This window comes from Sciurus carolinensis, chromosome 6, assembly GCF_902686445.1.
Source record: "Sciurus carolinensis chromosome 6, mSciCar1.2, whole genome shotgun sequence".
In the NCBI taxonomy this organism is placed as follows: Eukaryota; Metazoa; Chordata; class Mammalia; order Rodentia; family Sciuridae; genus Sciurus; species Sciurus carolinensis.
Genome location: NC_062218.1, coordinates 98,788,662 through 98,813,813, shown reverse-complemented (window position 1 = coordinate 98,813,813; position 25,152 = coordinate 98,788,662). Strand labels below are relative to the sequence as shown.

At 41.3% G+C, this 25,152-nt stretch overlaps 3 protein-coding genes across 7 annotated transcripts in view; 1 reads left to right on the top strand and 2 right to left on the bottom strand.

Annotated features, from left to right (window-relative positions):
* Positions 1 to 594: 594 nt before the first annotated feature.
* Positions 595 to 14,509, top strand: Sra1 (steroid receptor RNA activator 1). 2 transcript variants are annotated; one of them, XR_007109006.1, is made up of 6 exons: positions 595 to 771; positions 881 to 1,006; positions 4,553 to 4,758; positions 5,425 to 5,533; positions 5,682 to 7,907; positions 8,382 to 14,509. XR_007109006.1 is itself a non-coding variant. In XM_047554725.1 (5 exons), exons 1-5 carry the CDS (start codon positions 711 to 713, stop codon positions 5,891 to 5,893), a joined length of 714 nt encoding a protein of 237 aa, XP_047410681.1. In that variant the 5' UTR covers positions 595 to 710; the 3' UTR covers positions 5,894 to 14,509. The 2 variants fall into 2 exon arrangements, 1 of the variants encoding a protein (XP_047410681.1); XM_047554725.1 differs by having other exon boundaries at positions 5,682 to 14,509.
* Eif4ebp3 (eukaryotic translation initiation factor 4E binding protein 3) lies at positions 4,296 to 11,182 on the bottom strand. Of its 2 annotated transcripts, none has more exons than XM_047554726.1 (3): positions 8,624 to 11,182; positions 7,494 to 7,664; positions 4,296 to 7,337 (listed from the first exon to the last, which is right to left on the bottom strand). In XM_047554726.1, the coding sequence occupies exons 1-3, from the start codon at positions 8,800 to 8,802 to the stop codon at positions 7,334 to 7,336; spliced, it is 354 nt and encodes a 117-aa protein (XP_047410682.1). In that variant the 5' UTR covers positions 8,803 to 11,182; the 3' UTR covers positions 4,296 to 7,333. The 2 variants fall into 2 exon arrangements, with proteins under 2 accessions (XP_047410682.1, XP_047410683.1); XM_047554727.1 differs by having other exon boundaries at positions 8,700 to 11,064.
* Ankhd1 (ankyrin repeat and KH domain containing 1) overlaps positions 14,104 to 25,152 on the bottom strand; it is a 122,270-nt gene continuing 111,221 nt past the window's right edge. For 2 of the 3 annotated variants that reach the window (XM_047554710.1, XM_047554712.1), the window contains 7 exons: positions 24,554 to 24,703; positions 22,777 to 24,392; positions 17,728 to 17,904; positions 16,381 to 16,632; positions 15,684 to 15,859; positions 14,886 to 15,050; positions 14,104 to 14,613 (listed from right to left, as the gene is read on the bottom strand). In XM_047554710.1, coding sequence (XP_047410666.1) covers positions 14,554 to 14,613; positions 14,886 to 15,050; positions 15,684 to 15,859; positions 16,381 to 16,632; positions 17,728 to 17,904; positions 22,777 to 24,392; positions 24,554 to 24,703 — 2,596 coding nt within the window. In that variant the 3' untranslated portion in view covers positions 14,104 to 14,553. The remainder of the gene's footprint in view (positions 14,614 to 14,885; positions 15,051 to 15,683; positions 15,860 to 16,380; positions 16,633 to 17,727; positions 17,905 to 22,776; positions 24,393 to 24,553; positions 24,704 to 25,152) is intronic. The other variant, XM_047554711.1, reaches the window with a different exon arrangement.

The window sequence follows — 25,152 nt, the reverse complement described above, 5'->3', positions numbered from 1 at the left end:
CGTGTCTGTGCTTGGTGTTGGCTGCCTGTAGTCACATGAGGGCATGGATGTAATGGACATCTGGCTTCATTCATGCAACAAGCATTTTTAAGGTCTTTGTGCTAGATACTTAAGCTAGGCGCTGGGGACGTACTAGTCAGAGTCCTTCTGAGACTTCTAGGGGAAACAAACTAATCAAACAAAATAGAAGATGTTACGTAGTACAACTAGGAAATGTCAAAAGAGTATCGTGGTAGCTATGGTGAGACACTTAACCTGGCCTGACGTGTTACAGAAGATTTCTGAAGAGTTGATTTAAGCTGAGTGCTGAAGGAAGATGAGTACTAAGTAGTGAGCCTAGAGAAAATGAATGTGGTCATTGTGTAGGGCACTGGACCAGAGGTGAGGCTCTGAAGATGAACTGGCTAGATCACTGAAGGGGTACGCGCGGGGCAGGAACTTCTGGTGGTTTGAACTTGCTCCTGAGGGTAGTTGGGAGAGACTAGGGCTCCCTAGAGCGCCACGTCCTTGGAAAAACAGCCTCGTTTGGTGCCTTGTGACTAGGGTCCCGATGGATATGTAGCAGGAGGTTTCGAGTCCCTTAGGGAGTTGGCGCAGGGTCCCCGCGGCGGCTCTCGGCAGTTGAGAAGAACGGTGGAAACAAGTCCTCCAAGCAGCCTGCGCCGCCCGGCACACTGTTCAGCTAGCCCACGTGATCTGCCGCTCCGGAAATGACGCGCTGCCTCGCTGGCAGTGCGGAAGTGGAGATGGCGGAGCTGTACGTGAAGCCGGGTGAGCGCTGCTAGGGGCGCCGGGTGCGGACCTCTCTATTTTCCCAAGCCCCGGTGAAACCTTCCGGTGGAGTCCGGCTCTCACTTTACACATTCCCTCGCCTCCACAGGCAACAAGGAGCGCGGCTGGAACGACCCGCCGCAGTTCTCATACGGGCTACAGACCCAGACTGGCGGACCCAAGCGCACGCCGCTCACTAAGAGGGTCGCCGCCCCGCAGGATGGATCCCCCAGAGGTGCGTGGGGGGCCCTGTGCGCGGAAACCCGCAGAGAATGGGCGGTGCAGGGATAAGAGTGACCCAAAAATCTGTTTTCCTTCTGAGGACTCCACAAGGAGACTGGGATCCCGGTAAAGGACCCAGGGCAGGTGCTTTTTGAGCCTCCCTCTCTGCCTCTTAGATCAATAAATGTTTATTTTAAAAGACTCTGTACTTTGATCCTAGGTGATCTCATTCAGCTTATTCTCAAATTGTTTCCAGTCTAGTCTTCTTAGAACTCCATAGTGGTACATCCGTTTGGCTCTTTTACATCTTCACTTGGGTATATAGTAGACATCTGAGACTTGACGTGTTATTCATCTGTCTACTTATTATTTACTATGTACACGCTAAGAGATAGTATTTGAGGGCAACAAACTAAACAGCAGTTAAAAAGAGGTTAACTACCTAGCTTTGGCTATAGCTTAAGTAGTGGTAAAGGCTCTGTAGAGAAATAGAGTGATGTGATAGTTTCTGGCATCTGAGGGGCTGACATTTTAAGTTGAAATCTAGTGATGAAAAGTCAGCCACTCAGTGATCCGGTGCAAGAACACTTGAAAGCTAGTGCAAAGGTCCTGAGATAAGAACAAGTTTGGAGACTGAAGGAAACAAGAGTGGTTAGAGCATAGTGACTTTTGCCATGGAAAGGAGTTTGCATTTTAATCTGTAGAGTTAGAAGCTATTGGAAAGTTCAAAGTTGAGGGGGGCTCTTTTTCCTCCCTAAAATTTTCCCAGGCCAGGAAGCGGGCAATCACTTGCAAAATGGGCTCCAGTTCATTTCTTTTAGCATCCCTCCATCCTTTACACCCTTTTCACTGCAAAGGAGTGATATAAGGCAGGGTTTCTTAACCATGGCATTACTGATTTTGGGTCAGGTTATTTGTTGGATACTGCCTTTTGCATTGTAGGTTCTTCAGTAGCATCCTTGATCTCTACTCAGTAGGTGCCAGTAGCATGAATTCTGTTGTGTTCAGATGGGAACCACTAATTGAGTTACATCTTTAAAAGATCACTGTGTCTGCTGTGGAAAAAATTTTAGAGAAGAAATGAACAACAAACCAAGAAGCTTATGGTAATACAGGCAAGATTTAATGATTTGACAAGGATAGGAGTAGTGGGGGTGGTAGGAATTAGGTGGACATAGGATATATTGTGGAAAAAGAATAAATAGAAAAGGAATCAATATATATATATATATATATATATTTTTTTTTTTAAATCTAATATGGGAAGATTGGAGGATAGAGGTTTTGTGGGGAGAGGAAAAGCAAGCTTTCAATTTGGGCCATATTTAAGTGTGGGCTGTTGCTACCTTTGGGAGAAGTCTAGGCCAGAATTAGAGAATTAATCACCAAATATATGGATGGTATTTGATGTCATGGCTTGAATAAGATGACATAGAGAGAGAATGTGGATAGAGGCCTAAGAAGATCCAACACAGTGCCCTGGACTTTCTAGCATTTCAAGGTTTTGTAGAGAAGGGATCAGCAAAGATTAAGAAATGGCCAAAGAAGAACAGGAGAGAATAAAATCAAGAATCAACAGTGCAGAATGCTACAATGGTCAAGAGACAGGGGGCCTCTATATCTGACAAACACTGCAATCACCGCTGACCTGACCAAGAGCAGTCTCTGTGGAGTGGTGAAAACAAACTCAGCTGGAAAGGGCTGAGAAGAGAATATAAAAAATACAGAGTAACTATAGACAGTTCACCCACAAATTCTGTGAAGCATAGCTGAGAAATGGGGCAGTATTAGAAAATGGAATAATGTGAAGGGAGGATTGTTTTTGATAGTATACACTATATGTTTGTATGCTGATTGAGAACCAGAACTGATGGTGCAGAAGAAAAGAGGTAACAGCTGGAGATGGCTTTTGTTAGGAACAGAACCTTTCATTTATTACAGGAGGAAGGAGAGTGGGCACAGATCTAGATGAGCTGGTAGATGGGCACAGATGTAGATGGAGTTCATGTTTGATGACCTGTATTTTCTCAATGAAACATGAGGCAGGATCAGAGGTGGTGAGACAGTAAGGAAAAAAAGAGAAGAGTGACCACAGTAGAAAAGTTTAGAAGAGATGTGTCCAGGCAGTGTTTGGTACTTGGCCATGAAAAGTATTTAATTATAATTCATCAGCATGGTTCTGTTTTTCCTACCAACTGCGACTACTGTGTAAAATGGAACAATAGGAAGAGAAAGAGGAGGGAACAGTGTTTATAAGGGAGTAGCTTTAATGCACCATGAAATCCAAGTAGTTGAGCTGGAAGGGTAGAAGGGGCAATCAGAGTTTGGAGATGATACAGTGTTGTGGATGAAGAATTGGGGAATAAAAGGGTGGAACAAAATGACCACTAGAGGTGCAGGAGTCAAGTAACAGGTCAGATTATTAGATGCATTAATCATCCTTATAGATGCTAATGCCTGAAACTTAAGTTCTTGACTTTCTTCCTCTAGTATTTCTTAGTTACTGGTCAGAAACCAAGTCATCTTAATTCCTCCCTCAACTATTTTAACCAAATCCTGTTGCTGCCTCCTCCTAATTAAATCTCAGACCATGCTCCCCCCCCCCCCCTCATCTGCTCTTTCACCCTAGTCATGCTAGGCATTCTCTTAATTGGACTACTCCATTAACCAACTGCTGTGCCTGGTTCTATTCTCGATCCATTCTCATCAATTTTTCATGGAGCATATGCATCTTAAAAAATAAGTCTGGCCACATTACTTTCTCTTCCTATAAACCTGCAGTGGCTTCCTAGGACTGTCTGGCTCAAGACCAAATTCCAAGGCCCTGCAGGATCTGGACTTCCAGTGATGGCTCATACTGCTTTCTTCAGTGTTAATAACAGTCTTGGGAAGCTGGGTGGCGGCACGCCTGTAATCCCAGCAACTCAGGTGGCTGAGGCAGGAGGATTGCAAGTTTAAGGTCAGCCTCAGCAACTTAGTGAGACTCTGTCTCAAAATAAAAAACTAAAGGACTAGGGATATGGCTTAGCCACATTGAAGCACCCTTTGGTTCAATCCCCAGTATCCCTGCCCCCCCCCCAGAAAAAGTCTCTTCCTGCCTCTTGAGCACTGCCCTTATCTCCACCTACTACTCATTTAATTCTTCATAGCTGCATCTAATGTATCCATTAGTTCTCAACTTAATAAAACCTGTTAACTGTGAGTACTTTTTGCTACACACAAATCTAGCAGCTGTACCTATACTCATACACCTTAGGTAGGTCTTTCTATATCCCTTTATCACATAATACATTTTCTTTCTTTATAGCATAAAACAGTAATTTGGCAATTTTCTCGTGTCCCCAACTCCTCTAGAATTTAAGTTCTCTGAGGGCAGGAACCTAATTTGTCTGGTTTACTCTCTTTGGCACCTAGCACATTGTCTGCATGTAGTAGGTACCTCACATACATTTTTAAGTGGATGAGTTGTCCCAGCATAGCCCTGCTTACAGGATGACTAAAGAGTTGAGCTTCTTTACCTGTTTGAGCCATGCTACTTGATACTGCTTTACCTTTTCAGTCTCCACCTCAGAGACTTCTCCTGGGCCACCTCCAATGGGGCCTCCGCCTCCTTCAAGTAAGGCCCCTGGGCCCCCTTCTGTGGGGAGTTGTCCTGTCTCCAATGTGGAGCCCACAAGTTTCCCAGTCATCGAGTCTGAGGCTCTGATGGAGGATGTGCTGAGACCTTTGGAACAGGCATTGGAGGATTGCCGTGGCCACATGAGGGTAAGCCCTGGCCCTCCAGGGGGTGGTAGAGGACTCCTATCCATAGATTGATGCAAATATTGCTCCCAACAGTAGACCTTCTGACCCTATGGGCAATCTTAATCCTTTCAGAGTTCGTGAAGGTCTTCCCAGACAAATGAACACAGGATTTCAGGAGGGTGATTTCAGAAGTCAGCAGTAGAATGAGTTGAATTAAATTTCCATTAGTGAAAAATAACAGCTTGATTTTCTGTGCCTCCAGGCCATTCAGAGCGTACCCTGCTGGTTTTGTGCTCAGTAGGAGAGAGGAAATCACCTTCTATCTATGGTGTTTCCTAAGCTCTCTGGAGGCAAGGGGGCAAGGAAAGTGGAAGTAACAGTAATTTCATCTATTTGGCTCTTAAGTTTCATTTTTTTGTAAATTAACCTTACAAGATGAACTTCTGAGGGTCTGAGAGGCCCCTGAAATTTTTAAATTCTAGCCACACATGCACTTTTTCTTGGGAGATGATCCATAGGCCTCAACAGGTTTTCAGTGAGGGTCTCTAACCTTTGGGTAAAGAACCAGAACTCTAAAAAGACAAAATGTCCTGGGCCAGAGATAGCAGGTACATTCCTATAAGATGCTGCCTTCCCCTCTCCCCACTGGGCTGGCAACACTTGAGTTGGAGGGGGTTTGTCTCTCAGAAGCAGGTATGTGATGACATCAATCGACGCCTGACACTACTTCAGGAACAGTGGGCTGGAGGGAAGTTGTCAGTGCCTGTAAAGAAGAGGATGGCACTACTGGTGCAAGGTATGGGCAGCTTCCTGGTATAGCCTAAATCTCTTGCCCTGCCATGGTTGATTAAGCTGGAACAAGTGCTAAGGTTTTACAATCTGGGATGGGAGGCATGAATGTTCTTTTTTAGCAGTTTGCTTGCTCAAGCTCTGTCTCTCCTCAGAGCTTTCAAGCCACCGGTGGGATGTAGCAGATGACATTCACCGCTCCCTCATGGTTGACCACGTGACTGAGGTCAGTCAGTGGATGGTAGGAGTTAAAAGATTAATTGCGGAAAAGAGGAGTCTGTCTTCAGAGGGGGATGCCAATGAAGAGAAATCTGCAGCAGCTGCTGAGGAGAATCAAACTATACCAGTCTCTCAAGAGGCTCCATAATTCTGGGGATTCCCCAGACTCACCTATGCTTTGGTGTGGGAGGCCTTCTCTCACTTGACTCCCTTTTACCACCAGGGAGACTGTCCCATTGGAACAGACCCAAGATCCAATCTGGGATATAGGAAGGTCACTTGTTAACCCATAACACATGCATTTCAATAAAAACATCTCAGTGGTGGGCACTGGGTGGGAAGAGATGAGCCCTTCATATGTCAAACTGGTCCCCACTGCTGTCATTGACTGCCCCACTCCTTGCACACCTACAAACTATATTCTCCTTCCTCCACACATCATGAAAGACCTAGCTGGGCATGACCAGATTGCTACTTGCCACTTTTACCAAAAAGTTAGATTGAAAAGTCCATTCCTTGCGGAGCAGTCCTGGTCTTTGAATGAGTTCATTTCAAAATGAGGATAGATTAAAATAGCATAGCATGGGTATGTTTTTCTTTCAAAAGAAGACTCCCTTATATACCTCCCATCTTTAAAGTATACAGATGCTAGAGATTAGAACCAGAAAGTATGGTTTTTGCTATAGAAAATGAAGGAGATGACCAAATTACTGAGATTTGGAATTATTACTTTTGACTCATCAGGTAAGCTCCTACCTCATTTTGAGCTTCAGTGTGGACCATTAAGGTTTCTTCTAAACCTGGGTAAACAATAGAGCTCATGGAAGGGACTAGAGAAGTCCTTGGTGATATTGAGCTATGAGAAAGAAAGGTATAAAGTTTTCAGTATTGGAATGGGGATTAGTACACAAGTAGGAGACAGCAAAGACAAGGGGAAACAAGGGATTTGGCTACAGGCTGTGACATCACCTCATCTAGGAGTGCTGCTAAGGAATGGATAGGGGAGGGGTTGGTGGGGAGGCCCAGTTCCAGGAAGACTGCTTCCTGGAAAGACAGGAACATCCCTTGGCAAGGGCCAGGCTATTGCTGTTTATGTTTTGGTGACTCCTATGGTCTGCCCCAGGCTGCTGGAAGTTGGCCAAGGGGGAGCTGGGAACAGACCTGGGCCTTTCAACCACCCTGTTAGGGCCCTCAGCTGTGTGGCTGAGATGAGAAGATCACCATTGAGGAGAAGACTGGAGCCAAAACATTTCTTTAAATGTTTACTAAGCAGCTAGAAGGTGACATACTCTGTCCTCCAGTCCTAACCCTGAGCATAGAGGGCTGAGGATTGGGAGGAATACCTATAGACCAAAGAAAAAATAGATCTAAGGGCCTGGCAAGTTGCCCACTCCTATCCCTGGTCTAGCTGCCCCAGAACTAAAGGAGGCCCTCAACCAACAAGTCACTCATTTCCAGATTAGATGAGGCTAGCTGTCCTTTGGATATCCCAGAAAGAGGTGGTGGCAACAACGGCATGAGGGATCCCTCTATAACTCCACACGTGGGGTCATCTGCACTGGATTAGAAGTCCATTTCAAATTGTGCGTCATCTGGAGAAAGAAAAAGCAGGGCTAGTTGCTGGTCTGAGGGTCTGTAGGCCTGTGGCCAGCGCGGAAGCCCCTCTTGGAATTGAACCCCACTCTACTTCACAGAGGCATCTGAACTCAAAGGATGAGGCATTTCCTAATTTTAGATGCTTTCCTTACCGGGTATCTCTTCCTCTGTCTCCTTCTGCTCCTTCAGCAACTCCAGTTTGGAGGGTAGGGCTGGAGGAGTTGTGACCCCGGGAATCTGAGGGAGGCAGCCGGGGGGTGTCCGAGCAATGGGTGAGTTCTTGCACTCCAGCAGGAACTTTCGGTCGTAGATGATCCTGGTGCCTGTTAAGGGGTAGAGGCTGAGGTTAAGAGCCAGGAACTTGGGTTCAAAGGTGATTAGGGTCCCCGGCATAGGCCTTTTAAGGACTGTCACATTTCCCTTTGTGTAGAATATCTGCTGTGCAGACTAACTAGGATCTCTGACAGGGCTTCACTGCACTGGAAGACCACCAGACCTAACCAAGATGTGTCTAAGAACCACAAAGCAACTGGGCATCCCAGCTAAACCAGGGGACTTAGGTTTGGGTAAGTTTCAGGTCTTGGCTCTTAAAAAGAGCACCAAACTTTGAGCTCAGAGACTGCTACTCAGCTCTGGCACTTTCTTGGTTTGGTTTACAAGGTGGGGTGTAACTTCACCCTCAGATTAAAAAGCCAAACAGCAGCTGTGAAGGGGGCGCTCGCTCACCTCCCACAAAGAGAAGCTGTGTTCCTCCAGATACCTGCTTTCCTTGTGGAACACAGACACACTGTTCTTATCCTGACCACTCTCAAGTCCTAGAAGTCTCAATACTAGCTCAAGGGAAACTGGCGAGCATGGTGTCCTTAAAGGGAGCTGCCTTGTTCGCGCCCCTCCCCCTTTATCTCACCTGGGCAGGAATCCCTGAGGCGGGAACCCAGCCGCTCAAGTTCCTAGGCTGCTGACCCAACCCCACAGCCAGCTGCAGATACCTGAACACCTACCCCCACAGCTCTAACCAAGATTTGGTGCTTCCTGCTCAGGCTGCCTTCCCCTGGGACCTAGGCTCCTACTCCCAGGAAGCTAATTTGCAAAAGTAAGAGCATACGGAAGACCCCCAGAAAAACAGGCCACTGTGAGAAATCAACCCAGAGTCACCGGAAACTGGATTTAAGGCGCTGTTCAGCCACTTCCAGATTTTGGGACACTTAAGTTTCGGTTTCAAACACCCTCTCGCAAACCTACAATCTGCAGAGGGGCCTGCGGATAAGTCTAAGGGCCACACCTTCCCACTCGCGCCCGCAACAGCACGCACGCGCTGGTTTGCCCGCACTCTGAGGACCCCGGCGCGGCCCGCTGACCTCCCGGGGTTGTGGCGTATAGCGTGCCCCCTGGCGTGGTGCTGTAGCAGTCGGGCAGCTGTTCCCGGCCCCTGGGAATCGGGCAGCTCGTGGACGTGGACATAGCAGACAAGAAGTGCTGGAAGGCAACCGGCTGGTGGTGTGGACGCGGAATACTGCTGAATCTGAGGCGGACTTAGTTGACCACGTGCGTCCGCAGGCAACAACACTAGGACGACGTCACGCCCGGGGCGGGCCACTGCTGTCATTCAACCTGACGGCGCCGCCTACTGGCTAGGGAGCAACCTGGCTCCTTGAAGGTTGGAGAGGATCTATGACTGCACAAACTTCCAGATCCACCTGGTGCAACACTTGCCAACCTCCCTCTGAACACTGTAACAGCGCAGCTGTTTACTGCTTACACCTGGGCTCCTGGGACAGATGAGGTACAGCAGAACTATTCTCATAAGTTTTGAACAGTAAAGCACTATTATTAGCCATATTTTACAATGAGGCAAATAAGCCCAGAAAGTCAAGTCTGTTTCAAAGTAACATCTTGTTGGACGGAAAATTAGGATTCAGACCTAAGTGTATGTGACTCCAGAGTCTGGGCCCTTCAACACAGCTGTGTACTGCTTGCTGTAAACAGTACACTGAGACTGGGGGCTTAGCTAAGTAGTAGAGCGATTGATTAGCATTGGAGACCCTGGGTTTGATTCCCAGCAGGGGGTGGGTGGGGAATAAATAAACAATTGCTGTACAGGGTGAAAATGCCTTGATGATCTTGACCAAGGCAGGAAGGCCCGGGAGCTTTCTGAAGAAATGATATCTGGGCTAATTAAAGGATGAGTGGGCCCTGAGGAACAGAGGGAGACTGCAGTTTGAGAAATCAAGAAGGGAGGCCTGGGCTTTTAGCTTCCTGGAAAGGAAGGTCAGTGGGAGTGTCTAATCTTGGGGAAATAATGTTTTTTGTTTTTTTTTTTTAATGGAGGTATAGTGATATAACAGGCCAGAGAGAGGTGGTGGGAGAGTTAAGTACTAAGTCTAGTGTCTACAGACACAAAAAATGTCAACTTCATTCAGTTGTTCTGTTTGACTTCCTCAAAATCAGCCCTGCTCCCACTACCTCCCAAAATTAAGTACAGCACCTGAGCACATGCATATACCAGTATTACCTCAGCTGTGGCTTCATTAGAATTTCCCCTAGCTTTAATTTTGCCCCTCATTTTAAAAAAATATTTTATAAATAAGTGCTTCTCAAACTTTAATGTTCATATAAATCACCAGAAGATCTTAATGAGAATTCTAATATAGTAGGAACTGGAGTGAGATTCTGGATTTTAAATATGATCACAGGTAATACAGCTGCTGTAGACTCTCAGAATCACATTTCAGGCAGCAAGGGTATGTAATTAATTGTTCCAACAGAGGTTTTGAAGCATCTTACAAAGTGGTGCACACCTAAATTAAGTACATTAACAGTGTTGGAGAGTAAGACTTGGGAACAAATTATAGAAAGTCATCTGATGAATCAGCTTTTAAGCAAGGTGAGGAAATAAGTCTGATGGGAGAGGCATGGGGTAAAGGATCATGAGATTGAAGGTGGGGAGTCTAGCATAGTGAAAGTTGGTGGGCAAAAGGGCAGTGGCTACAGGGATCAAGATAAACATAAGATTCAAATACAAAGAGGAGAAAGGACAAGGTGATTGATTAAGGGTGGGATGAAGGAAATGAAGATAAGCCAGGATACTTCCCAATCTTCTGGTTTGACAGCCTTGGTAGCTAGAAAGCTAATATAATAGGGAAAACAAGACAAGGGGCATATCTCATATTGGGGAATGAATAGTTTGTGGAATGCCCACGTGAAGTACAATAAGGAGCTAGATATACTGGTCTGAAGTTCACAGGGAGAACTCAGGCTAGTGCTTCATATTTTGAGTGGAATGAAATCTAAGAGTATGAGAGGAGATCATCTTGGGAGAAGATACAGTGTAAGATGAGCCCCTAAGCACATCAACATTTAAGGAAGGGGATTCACCAAAACAGACCCTGAAAGAGCAGTCAGAAACAGATCTAGGAGAGGTTTTCAAGAAGGATCCATGTATAAGTGAATTCTTCCTTCTAAAAATCCCTACTACAAAACAACAGCAGCAGTTATTACTAGTTATCAGCATGGCGCTAACATTATGGAGACAGTGGGTGCTGTAAGGATCGAAGAACTAGAAAAAAGGTTGTTGGCTTTAGAGAGAAAGCCAGGTTCATCATCCATGCAACCTGGATGAAGGAACAAGAGTTTAAATCAGAGAGTTAACACTAATTACTCACTAGATATGGAAGCTTAAAAAATACTTATGCCCAGGCCCCACTCCTGGGATCCCATTAAACCTATCAGAAAATACCAGGTCTCTACCACTAGGCAAATTGCTTGGAGCCACACCAATACCATCAAGATGCACTTTTAGTATGTGTGAGGCCCTGCTTTAGATCACTAGCACTGTTAAAAAAATAAAGGAAAAGATAGGTATGCAATCAGATAATTTATGATCTTGCTTTTCAAATTAGGTCTTGAAGCCAGGCTCATGCCCTTTATTGGAAGTGGTCTTAACACAAAGAGTTCTAAACTTAAAACCACCTTTTTCTCACTCCTTTTCTATTAGAAGAGAGTGAAGGTGAAGGAACCTGCCTGTTGGAAAAGGACAAATCACTAAAAGTGAATTAAAAGTACAGCATTATCAGAGCCCTTCACTCCAGGACAGGGTCCACCAGGAAGACATCACGACCAGTCATACTTCTCGGTGAAAGTTCTTCTTGTTAGTCAGAGAACAAGATGTTCAGAAGTTGTTTTCCTACAGGCTTGTTTGCCTCTTCCTGGGTTTACAGTGTAGTCCAAAGGTCTTCAACAGTGGGATATAATCATGTATACCAAATACTCCTCTCTGCTTGGCATGAAACTATCATGAGCAGCTTTTCTCCTTCTACAAGCTCACTCTAACTAAGGATTAGTGCACTAGTCCCTTTGTGCACTAGTTTTGAGATTGGGAAGAGGATTTGGTCAGAATCTACATAAGAAGATGGATACTATAATTCCAAGTCCTGAAATTTCTTACCTCTGGTTAGGAGAGGCCACCATTGGCTGTCCAACTCTCTTCTTTGGTCTGGTTAGCTGAGGTGATGGGATTTCCCCTTTGAGAGCAGGGACTGAAGAAAGCAGACTGGCCTATAAAAGGGCAAGTCAGCACACTGTAGCCATAATAAGTTTAAAGGGTCTTACAACATCAATAATTTTATTGATGGAGGAATTTTATTATACTGAACACTCTTTGAAATAAGTGGGTCTGGAAACCTTAATGATATAGTTTTAGTCCGTGAAAGAGCTGTTACTCTCATGAAGTTTGACTTGTGCCTTAGCAGGATGTTTCTTAATAACTTGAGGGCTTAATACGGATGTGCAAGGTTTTCTTCTTCTTTCACTAAAATCTCAAAAATCAATATTTAACCCCAGAATAGCAGGCTTTTCTTTTGACGTCAGAACCAAACTTCAGTACTATAAATATTTTAATAGTTTTCAGTACTCCCAGACTGTATAATCTCATTCACAAGAAAAATGAGAAAATTTATGTTAGAACTAGAGGACTCTTTTTAAGTTTCATTTAAGTTCAGTTTCATTTTCAGATGATGAAAGTGAAGCCCAGAAAGGTAAAATGACATGCTGAAAGTCACAGAGATTCAAGTGGCAGAAATGAAAATAGAATTTAGGCTTCTGACTCTTGTTCCACCGTACCCCATACTGCCTCCCCCCATATCCCTTGTATATTTTGAAAGTAATCAAGTTCTTACCTGAGCTAGGTTTTATCCAATGTTCAGGTTGGTAAAATAGCAGTAAAGTAATGCCAGGAAGAGGCAGGCAGAGGAAGAACAGATTATAGCAGGCGAAATGGGGTTGGGAGTAGGCTACCAGGATCCAAATAGAAAGAAAGGAAGGCAGGGCTGATAAGAGAGAAGTAGTTTCTAAGAAACTACTTCCACTGTACAATTCCTGTTTCTTCCTAATTCTTGGAGGGTTTCCTCCCTCCTTTCTCTTTATGGGTTCTAATTCCTGACTAGAGATAAAGTTTCTCATTGTGTTGTATTCTCAGTGCAGATTTAAGGGTTCCTCAGACAATTCAAATATATTATAGTTACAATAGAACCAAACTCACCTTTTTGCCCCACTGAATAATTTACTTAATATTATCTCTCACTAGCACATATTTCATCAAGAGTACTTAGTTTCATTCATTTTACTGATTTTAGGTGATTATGCAGGTGATCTAACCACGGCCCCCGCCCCAGGGTTAGGGGGCCTCTTGATAATATTTGATGTGGTTATCAACCACTACAAAAGCAATAACTTTGATGTGATAACTTTCAAAATCCATTAAAAATAGAAAATAAGAAATGACCTTAGTAATCTTTCTCTTACATAAGATGATTTGGAAGACAAAAGAACAGCTTATGTCTAACATGGAACAAACATGGTATATCTGATCTGGTGCTGGCTTTAGGACCTGGGCAGAGAAGATTAAGAATTCCTGTTATGAGAGCAGAAAAGTGCTGCTTGTACAGTTTTCCCCCTAGTTACTCCTCTTTTTTTGTACATCCTCTCTTGCTTTCTCTGCCCACCCCAAACATTTTCTTACTTTCTTTTTAATGTTGCTTATACATAAGATGAAGAGATTCAACTACATTAAAACATAAACAGATTGATGATTATACTTTTCAGTGAGATCATTTTTGCTTCTCTATTGCACCAGCTTCTTGGCATACCCTTTGGTTTGCCCAACCCATTCCAGTGTTTCTGTGTTTAATTTGTTAAAACATACTGACTCTTCATACTTGGGTCCATGGAACTAAACTCAGAATGAGTCACATATTTATAAACATTACTTAGCTGATTCAACAATACAACAGAGTAACAGGAGTTGTCACAACCCAAATAGAATTTAAAACGCCCATAACCAATTATAGCTTTTAGATTAATAAGAGTCAGGAAGCACAAAAAAAACCCTCAAGTTGATGATTTGGGTGTGCCTAAACTTGTTCATTGTTAACTGATTTAAATCCAGAAGTTCTTATTGACATATTCATGATCCATAAAAAAGAGTGAAACTTATCAGTGGCCTATGTGCTAAAGTCAGAGAAGATACACTGCCAGGGCTTGAATTTTCTCACAAGTAAAATGATGTGGAAGACAACAAGGGAACAGGAATATTTAACGTAATAAATAGATAAGTCTTAAAAGTGCTTTTTCAAGGAAGTCTAGGAACAAACTCTAAAGTGTAAAATGTGAGAAACATGGTACATAATGTTAATAATCTGGTTCAGTATGATTGTAGATTGGGCAATACCTCCATGACCACTGAAAGGATCACACCCCACTTCTAAACACTGTTCATCTTTTTATTGAATATTCTGGTAAATATTTCACATTAATACAGGCTACATTAAGTAGAGCCACTATATGACAAGAAATTTACTCAACTTTTTCCTTTCCAGTATGTAAACAATTATACATGTATTTACCACCCTAAAAGGTTGAAACATGTAATCATCTAATTCTCTTCTGCATACAAGTAGCATTCGGGATGTTTAGCCAAAAGCACTAAGTTCATCTGATCTTAAGTTGAAAATGGCTAAACTAACCAGAGAACATAATCAGGTGGATAGGAAATCAATTTGTTCTTATACAATGGGAAATCAAATTTCCATTGATAAAGCCTCAGAGAAAATTTCTTAGTTAGGCACATTAAAAAAAAGAAAAAAAAAAAAAGTTCCCCAGGGTTCTTCCAAGGTCATAGATTTCTCAAACAAGGCTAAAGAGTAAAGACCTTCTAACTTAGTTGACATATTTGAGATGCATGTTTCCAATATGAGGTGCCCACGTGCCAGGCCAAATCTGAAAAGGGGGAGGAAAAATTGGAATTTCTAATTAGGAATATTTAGACATTTACAAAACGAATATAAAAATGCAATGGCAATTCACTGTTTTTGCCTAGGAAGAATACGCATACATGAAATAAAATGGTAGCATCATCTTGATATTGAAAAAACTTAATTCAGGTCAAGGTGTTCAGTCATAACTTTTGACTCTCAGAACTTGTACTATGCACAGCTTAGTTGAGTGACATGACAAATCTGAAAAATGAAAGAGCATTAAGCCCATTTTACCTGTTGGGCATCAGTGCATTCAGCTGAATTTTGGATAACTTTTATCATAGGGTTCCAAGCAGGATCTGGGTTGTGAAGCCCATTAAACAATGGACCTCCAGGAACATCAGCAAGCTGAGGATGAGAGGGTATTATGGTGCCTCCATACATGGAAATTGGCAGACCCTAAAACAGCAGGAAAAAAAGGTTCACTTGCAAATTGATTACACATAATAATTCCATAATACAAGCTTAGACCTCTCTAAATACCCTTCAGAGAACTGTGGAGGATTCTGTAAGTACAGCGTGGTACAGTATTGACAAACAAGAAAGTGTTTATCTGCATCTGCAACATTTTTCAGTAAGAAAGAAAAAACTAAAGATAATATGAAATCATCAGGAAATTTCCGGTATTATATGTGAAAACATAATACCTTCAACTTTCTCCTATCTTAGTTTCATAAATAGGAGTGTACTAGAAAGAAAACGGTAAAGCTACATGAATGTTTATAGCTATAATCTGGCTTTATAGTAGCCAGGAAGCTGTAAGAGCAAACAAGAAAGCATTGAAGAGGTCACAGCCAGCTTTTTAGAGATGTGGAAGCCTCTTTCTAAGTTGTGGTAGAACAAAAAGCAGAAAAACTCAAAACCCTCAGGTGTTTGAGGACAGTGTAGACACATCACCCACTACTGAAATTGAACAAAAGATCTGGCAAGCATGGAAACAAAAGAGAGACTTATTTCAATACAAACTACTCCTTAACATGTGACTACACTGGCTGGCAAATTATCAAATTACAATGATGTTTGTCCACTCACTTTAGAAAAATCCACAAAACCGCTTGCCATAGGCTGATGAAAAATGTTAGAGGGGGCTACCATTCCAGAATCATCTCTCTCCATTGGTTGGTGCTGGGAGAATGTGCTTGGGTCTGATAATTGTTGATGCATTGGATGGTTCCCTATCACAGACTGCGACCAACCTGATAAGCCTTCTGAAAAGAAGAATTGAAAGGAAGGTTTGGTATTTATTCGCATAAAACAATAAAACATTATCACTTTATTCTTTCTTCATACCAAAATTAATTTCACTGAAGTGTTCACGAAACATTCCATCACTGTCCTGCAAGCCAAACACACACACACACACACACACACACAAAAACAAAAACAACCCCACCAAGTTCCCAGACACTGGATGAAGTCCTCTGAATACCCCAAATACCTTATACTCTCTGAAATACCTCAAGTGATTATCCCATTCTACCCTGGAAAACTTGAGTGGCAAACAAAGCATGCTTTGAATCTTTTATTTTTTAATCAACTCTATATGTTAACCAACTGTAACATTCCAGACTCTGAAACTAGACTGAATTCCTTACAGGTGTAAACACCCATCCCTGTTTGCTAAGCACAGGAACTAAGTTCTTTTGTTTTTTAAGGAACTAAGTTTCAATGGCAAACTCAGACAACTTACTTAAGCTATCCCTGCAGAGAAAGAGAGTAAGGTAAATACCTGACACAGCATTGACACCAAATGACCAGATTCCACTGTGTCCAACAGGAGCGACAAAACTGGTTCCCACAGGAGCTTGTGCAACAGACCCTCCTTGCCGTATTCGGGCCAGTCTCTCTGTTCCAATAGGGGGAGGTATCTTTCGATCTTGACTGGTACTGCCTCCTTTTGGTTGGCCCAATGTTGGTGGGGCAGAAGTGGCTGAAAGAGGTGAAGATGATCCCGAAGAAACAGATGGAATAGGAGAGTCACCTGGTGGCAAAATATTTCTCTATTGTTTTATTACATATAAAAACTATAGGAATATGAGAAACCTTGTTGGAAAGATCTATTCCACAACATAGGTTCTGTAAAGAAAAATTTCATTTTATAAGATTCAAAATGAGAATATACAATTTCAAAACATTATCCTGGACTATTTCTGCCTATAAGAAAAGTAAACAAATAGCCTAAAAAAATTTCCTCGTTGAATTAAACAAGGGTAGAAAGGATTAATTTATTCTAGTTCTAAATAATGTTCTTAAAAGTTACATTTTAAATTAATTCAAATATGGCAATGTTTGTACAGTATCTAGTTTATTATCTGAAAAACACCTCTATATTTCTAGTTCTTTCCCTTTTTCTCTTTCTATAGCCCTTTTTTTCCATAAGGAAGAAAGACTAAATGTTAGCATTTGTAGGATTTGACTGACAGCATTGTAGGATTTGATTGACAGCTTCATTTCTTAATTGGGCTCAGGTAATTTAGGTAATTTTCCTTGTCAAAAAGGCCAATATTAATTACCTCCCAATACTCATTAAAGAAAGAAAATCAAACTGACCATTTGCATAAATCAGTTTCAAGATTTGAGAAATTATTTTACTGCTCCCACAGGGTCGTTTTATTCAATACTAGGGATTGAGCTGAGCCCAGGGGTGCTCTACCACTGAGCTATTCCCCCAGTCCTTTTTATTTTTTAATTTGTGATTATTGGGAATTAAATCCAGGGATACACTACCATGAGCTACAACACAGTCTTTTTTATTTTTTATTTTGAGATAGGGTCTTGCTAAATTTCCCAGGCTGGCCTTGAACTCAAGATTCTTCTGTTTCCTGAGTAGCTGGGATTATAGGCATGGACCTCTGTACCTAGCTATGTATTACCTCTTCTTGAATAAGAATAGCTTGACCCTTCTCAAGTTTACTATCCTATAAATGCCTGACAATTTTTTGATGTGACTACAAGACAAACTTTGGGTATCTGCATACTGTTTATTTTACTAAATTTAAAACATAATATATCCTGAAATAAATGGCTTAATAACTTATTTAAGATTCTTTGGAAAGAGTTCCTCAATGATTCCTACATGAGTTTGAGGTGCTTGTCCACGGATGGGGTGAAAAATGTTGTCTGTTGAAACTAGGAGTCCCAACAGGAGCTGGGCCTTGCAGGAAAACCCTTGTTGCTGGTATGCCGGAAAAACTTGTCAGAGGAGCAGAAGAGGAAGATGGGGAGCTGCCTGATGGGTCAATGGATGGTAATCCTGAAATAAAACAGGTATAAGATATCCAATTAGCTTAGGCTTTAAAATGAAAAGTCCAAGGTTACTTATTTTAATTTTTTAAAGAAGAAAGTATGTGGCTTAATTTTTGTAGATCACAGCAAAAAGAACCTACTTTTGTAGATACTATATGGCCTAACCTATTTTTTTCTTTCAATTAGAAGAATATCATCTAATAGTTCTAAATATAGGAAACTGAACCCAATGTTTAAGAATAAAAGTCACCTAAATTAATGTTCTGGATAAATCTTAAAACTTGTAGTCACCAAAAGGGACATGTAATGAGAACCTATGGAGACCAAGTGGTACCAATCAAAATCATCTGCGTTCCCTGTTGTGGAAAACCTCAAAGTAACAGTATTTTGTTTATAAAATTATAGTTATTTCCTATAGAAGATAAATAACAAAATATACCAATTTTCCTTCTTCACAAGGAAGAAAAGCATACTACTAACCTAAGGGTAATTTTGGAATTTATTAGGGAAAAGGGACAAAGATCTGAGAAAGGATTACAGATGTTAATTTCAGGAAAATTAAAATTAAAATTTGTCAAAACTTCTCTCAGGAAGTTCTGCTTTTCAAAACAATTTAATTTCCCTATCATTAAAAAAACAACTTTCAGATGTAATTCACATACCATATAATTCACCCATTTGAAGTATAAAATGATTCAGGGCTGAGGTTGTGGCTCAGTGGTAAAACACTCGCCTAGCACATGTGAAGCACTGGGTTTGATCCTCAGCATCACATAAAAAATAATTTTAGAATATTTCTGTCTCCCTTAAAAGACACTCCATACCCATCAGCCTGTCACTCACCAGTCCCTCTCATCCCCATGTCCCCACTTCTTTTTTTGTTTTGTATTTTTTGCAGTTCTGGGGATTGAACCCAGGGCTACTCTACCACTGAGATATATCCCTAGTCCTTTTCATCTTGAGACAGGTTCTCACTAAATTGCCAGCCTGGCCTTGAACTTGTAATCCTCCCGTCTCAGTCTCCGAGTCACTGGGATTATAGATGTGCACTACCATGCCCAGTCCCCATATCCTCAATTCTAAGCAACCAATAACTACCTTCTATCTACACAGACTTGCTTATTCTGGATTTATCATATAAATGGCATCATACAATATTTGGTCTTTTGTAACTAGTTTCTTTCACTTAGCAAAAAACTGTCTTCTTTCTCTTAGCAAAAATGTTTCAAAGTTACAGCATGAATCAGTACTTCATATTTTATTGTCAAATTAAGAAAATATTGTTATATAGATATATCACATTTCATCAGTTATGGATTCTGGGTCTCTACTTCTTGGCTATTATGAATAATGCTGCTATGAACATTTGTGTACTAGTTTTTGTACAGACATGTCTTCTCTTGTGTAGAAGATACAGGAGTGGAATTATTGGATCATATCTTTTATTTATTTATTTATTTATTATTATTATTATTATTATTTTTTTTTTTTTGCGGTACTGGGGACTGAACCCAGGGCCTTGTGCTTGCAAGGCAAGCACTCTACCGACTGAGCTATATCCCCAGCCCTCATATCTTTTATTATAATCCACTATTTCCACTCCTATGTATGTATGACTTTTTTGGGGGTGTACTGGGGATTGAACCCAGAGGTGCTTTACCACTGAGTCACATCCCCAGCCCTTTTTTAATTCTTTGAGACAGAATCTCACTAAGTTGCTGAGGCTGACTTTGAACTTGTGATCCTCTTGCCTCAGCCTCCTGAACCTCTGGGATTACAGGTGTATACTACTGTGCCCAGCATATTTCCTTTTTAATGAGTCCTTAAATTCTTTGACCAAAGTAGCTGCCCCATCCTACATTCCTGCCAGCAGCCATATGATATTTTAATTTCTCCACATTCTTCCCCATCTTCTTAAAGTATTACTACTTCTTACCTGAAAACTAAGAGGGTAAGCTATACTCAGGGAAGATGATCATGAATAAAAGCAACCACACAGGCAGTTAAGATTTGAGATCAAGCAGGGAGGGCATGGTGGTACACACCGATAATCCAGTAACTCAGGAGGCTGAGGTAAGAGGATTGATCACAAGTTTGAGGCCAGCCCCAGCAACTTAGCAAGACCCTGTCTCAAAATAAAAATTAAAAAAGGGCTGGGAATATAGCCCAGTGGTGCTCCTGGATTAAATCCTCAGTACTGAAAACAAATAAAAACCAAAGAATATGAGGACAAGCTTATTAATCCTGGGCCCCAGAAGGAAGATCACAGATGAATAGTCCCTTTATTTATTTAAAAGTATCTTTAGTTGTAGATGGACACAATACCTTTATTTTATTTATTTATTTACTTTTATGTAGTGCTGAGGATCGAACCCAGTGCCTCACACATGCTAGGCAAGTGCTCTACCACTAAGCCACAACCCCACCCCTATTTATTTTTTGAGAAGGGGTCTCACTATGCTGTCCCAGGCTCGCCTCATGCTCTTTATCCTTCCACCTCAGTCTCATCTGTAGCTAGGACTACAGCTGTGCATCACCACACCCAGTTTAAGAATACTACTTTCTATCACAGCTTGAGCACTGACAATGAGCAATTTTTTTACCCTTTTGACTTCTGAAAATCTCTACTAGTTTCCCAAAATGAACAGTTACAACTGATGCCTATTTAGAGAAAAAAACGAATAAAGGAGATCATAGTTGGTCTTGGGGAGACTTATGTTTCTGCTTCAAAGACAAGAAACAATTGTGTTCCTGAAAATACAAGTAAATGAAACATATGTGAAATGAAGGTTAAGGCTATGCCATATCCATAACTCACAATTTTAAAAAACATAGATTACCAGTTTATAACAAACAAAAAGATAGCATGCACGAAACTAAACTCAAAATGGATTAAGGACCTCGGAATCAGACCAGAGACCTTGCATCTTATAGAAGAAAAAGTAGGTCCAGAGCTTCAACATGTCGGCTTAGGACCAGACTTCCTCAACAGGACTCCCATAGCACAAGAAATAAAAGCAAGAATCAATAACTGGGATAGATTCAAACTAAAAAGCTTTCTCTCAGCAAAGGAAACTATCAGCAATGCGAAGAAAGAGCCTACAGAGTGGGAGAAAATCTTTGCCAATCATACTTCAGATAGAGCACTAATCTCCAGAATCTATAAAGAACTCAAAAAACTCTACACCAAGAATGCAAATAATCCAATCGACAAATGGGCTAAGGAAATGAATAGACACTTCACAGAAGAAGATCTACAAGCAATCAACAAACATATGGAAAAATGTTCAACATCTCTAGTAATAAGAGAAATGCAAATCAAAACCACCCTAAGATTCCATCTCACCCCAATTAGAATGGCGATTATCAAGAATACAAGCAACAACAGGTGTTGGCGAGGATGTGGGGAGAAAGGTACACTCATACATTGCTGGTGGGGCTGCAAATTAGTGCAGCCACTCTGGAAAGCAGTGTGGAGACTCCTTAGAAAACTTGGAATGGAACTACCATTTGACCCAGCTACCCACTCCTTGGCCTATACCCAAAGGACTTAAAATCAGCATATTACAGAGATACAGCCACATCAATGTTCATAGCTGCTCAGTTCACAATAGCCAGATTGTGGAACCAACCTAGATGTCCTTCAACTGATGAATGGATAAAGAAACTGTGGTATATATACACAATGAAATATTACTCAGCCATAAAGAATGATAAAATTATGGCATTTGCAGGCAAATGGATGAAATTAGAGAATATCATGCTAAGTGAGATAAGCCAATCTCAAGAAACCAAAGGACGAATGATAAGTGGATGATGACACATAATGGAGGGTGGGAGGGGTTAGTGTTAGGGTTAGAGTTAGGGTTAGGGAGGGGGGCAAGAATGGAGGAAGGAAGGACTGTATAGAGGGAAAAGGGGGGTGGGAGGGGTGGGGGGGAAGGGAAAAAACAACAGAATGAATCAAACAACATTACCCTATGTAAATTTATGATTATACAAATGGTATGCCTTTATGCCATGTACAAACAGAGAAACAACATGTATACCATTTGTTTACAAAAAAAAAAAAATTGCATGCAGTTTTCCAACTGGAAGAGATATGCTAAGTGAAAATACCCCCAATTCTGGGTGAGCTACATTTCAAATTTACTTTTTTGAACAGCACAGATTAGAATAAAATTTGGCTCTTAAAATTTGAAAAGCAGATTTTGTTTTTCCAAATTACTCCAAGCCAATAATGGATTCAAATCTATATCTTTCTTATAATGCTAAGAAATCAATAGTGTAAGTTTCTTTTAAAAATAAGAGCCCATGGGGGCTGGGGAGATAGCTCAGTTGGTAGAGTGCTTGCCTTGCAAGCACAAGGCCTTGGGTTCGATCCCCAGCACCAAAAAAAAAAAAAAAAAAAAAAAGAGCCCATAAATGGCTGAATGGATCTCTTCAAATGGCTGCATAATATAAATAATACATAGTACCATTAAATAATGTAGATTATAGACTGGTACCTAAACACTTTTGTAACTCCAATTTTTAAAATCTAATACAATCACTGTGATTTTTAAAGTCTATACACTTGGAATCCTTGAGGTATACCATGAATCATTTTTATTAATATAATTTGATATCAATTCTAAGAAAATGAGCTATACAAGGTATTACTTCCTGTTCTGAGGAAAAGATCTAGCTTATTATATGTAAGTGATTTACCTATAGCTACTTTTTTGTCCATTTAATCAGTTCTCTGCTGATTATTACACACTCTCATTTCTTTAAGGTCATGCAACATTAGATACAAAATGCTTTATTATTATCTTGGAATAAGATTTTAGGCTGTGACAGCCTCCAATTTAAGGTCAACCAATACTTAATAACTTACCAACTGGACTAGTAGAAACTCGCTGGGAAGGTGATCTGAAGCCTGGTGCCTTGGAGTTGTCAGGGTGCACATTTTCCAAGTGTCCAAGTACAGAGTTACCCAGGAATGCTGACTGAACAGTGAAAGAGGCATCTGCAGCAACTCGTGAGGACAGAGGTCCATCTCCCCAACCCTGATTAGGTGGCACCTGACTGCTGTCAAAAAGGCTACTGAAATGATTAAAAAGTGTAGCTGGGCCAAATGTAGGTTGCAAAGACTTGTTTGCTGTATTTATGTGCATCTGAGAACCATTCATAATGTTCACAGCTGAAGAAAGTTGCACTGCAGCTGGGGGGCCTTGAGGTGGTGTTAAAGGAACTGGATTTGTAACAAAAATAGACTGGGGATCCTGGTGTATGGCTGCATTTGGTACCACTGAGTAAAAAGAACCTCTGGGCTGTGTTCGATGAGAAACTCGAGGTGCTGGTACAGCTAACTGAGGTAAATTACTGGTATCCTGATTATCAGCAGCAACCAATCTGGGTGATGCCAAAGTCAATGGAGCAGGTTCTGTGTTAGAGGCAAAAGGCATTGACAAAGGACTTAAAGAATCAGACACACTGGATGGCTGTACCTCCTCCTCTGTGTTATTGGAGGGAGGAGTAGGACAACTGGATGGATGAGTTTCTGGAGCTCCTGGGGTGTTGCTGGCAGAGCTACTGCAACTATTTGCAGTTGGAGATGGGGTACATAAGTTTGTCATGGGTTGGTCTGGTGTGGACATTTTTTCTTTGGGAGGTGGCATGGCAGAGAAAGACTCCATCTTTTGTGAAGAAAGCTGTGCTTGGGGAGTAGTTGCAGGCAGAAATGTGGTGGGAACTTGCCCACTAGTGATAGGTGCAGAGGAGACAGAAGGCAGGGAACTACAAGTGCTTGTCACAGAAGAAATCACTGTTGCTGGAGGACTCGTCTTAGGCACACAGGCAAACAACTGCTTTCTGACTGATGAAGGAGTCCGGGTATTAGTCACACATAGCTGCTGACTAGCAGCAACTACAGAAGAGACAGTGATAGGACAAGTGGCAGTAGCTAATCCAGGAGACTCTGATGGTAAAACAGTTCCATTCTGGTTTGGTACACGGGTTGTATTGTTATGCTTTGGAGAGCTATTTGTATTGCCAGGATTCACAGGTCTTACTGGAAATGGTCCCCAAGTATTAGGAGAAGGTGAGAAGGTTCCTCCAAACTGGGCCATAGGTAGGCGAGGGTGTCGAATCTGTTGCATAGTTTGAGCAGCCAGCAGGGCAAAATGAGGGTGAGGATAAGCTAAGGGAAGAGAAACTGGGAAAGAAGAACGTACATTTGTTGGTACGGTCTTATTAAGTTTATTAGCGGGCTGGAACGTAGATAATGTTGTTGCCTGTGAAGTTACAAGAGTTGGAGCACCCAATGGAAATGCATTTTTGCTGGAAGCTGCTGTGGTGCCTACTCCAGATGAGAAGTTTGCATGAATGGATTTGGTGCTGGCTGGTGTTCTGATATGATTTTTAGGAATTAAATCTTCCAGTTCCTTAGCAGGATCTTGTATAAGTGCATTGATAAGCTGAACTGCATATCTTGTTGATTCTGTACCACCCCTGGGGGGGAAAAAACAAAAACAAAAACAAGACCAAAATCATAAAAAAAACCCAGGTATTCTTAACCACTAAATAAAATTCTTAATTGTATTATACCTAACAAAAGCATGCTTCTTATAAAATTCCACCCAGAAGTAGTAATATAAATTCTTCACAATTACCTTATTGTTATCATTCTCTCGCCATTCTTATCTTTTTGTTTATCCACATCAATGTGGGCACCAGTAACATCTTGTATTGCAGTGATGTTGCATCCTCCTCTTCCCATTATTCTGGACACCACTGAGGCTGGAACAGACAATTTCTTTGACCTACAAAATGAGGACTATTCATGAGCTTATGAAACTAAACATCTTTATTAAAAAAGACATCTCAGCAAGTGAGTTGATGGACATTTATACAATAATATTTCTCAAAGTCTAAAAGAGGACATTATTGTAATTTTTTATTGTAGAAATGGTCTCTCTTATATTGAATTTAATTTAGGCAAGTTAAAACATTTTAAAACATTTAAAACAAATTATATTTAACTCACTCATAATCCAAGCACTCAAATCAGCTCAAAATATCACATCAACTAAACTGCAAGTACCATGTGTTGGCCCTATCTAAAATAAAATAATGCATACCAAATTCCATACTGAACATTGTTACCTTATTCATTTTAAACCAATATCAACAACTCACATATATAGCAAAAAAAATAAAAGTCTCACATTCAATCTACATAAAGAGCAACTCATAAGTTATCCAAAAGAGC

Coding starts and splice junctions, on each gene's coding strand:
- Sra1 (XM_047554725.1), top strand. CDS start 711: ATGACGCGCTGCCTCGCTGGCAGTGCGGAAGTGGAGATGGCGGAGCTG. Junction 1,007..4,552: donor GCAGGATGGATCCCCCAGAG/GTGCGTGGGGGG, acceptor TTACCTTTTCAG/TCTCCACCTCAGAGACTTCT. Junction 5,534..5,681: donor GATGGCACTACTGGTGCAAG/GTATGGGCAGCT, acceptor GTCTCTCCTCAG/AGCTTTCAAGCCACCGGTGG.
- Eif4ebp3 (XM_047554726.1), bottom strand. CDS start 8,802: ATGTCCACGTCCACGAGCTGCCCGATTCCCAGGGGCCGGGAACAGCTG. Junction 7,665..8,623: donor TTGCGGGCGCGAGTGGGAAG/GTGTGGCCCTTA, acceptor ACCCCTTAACAG/GCACCAGGATCATCTACGAC.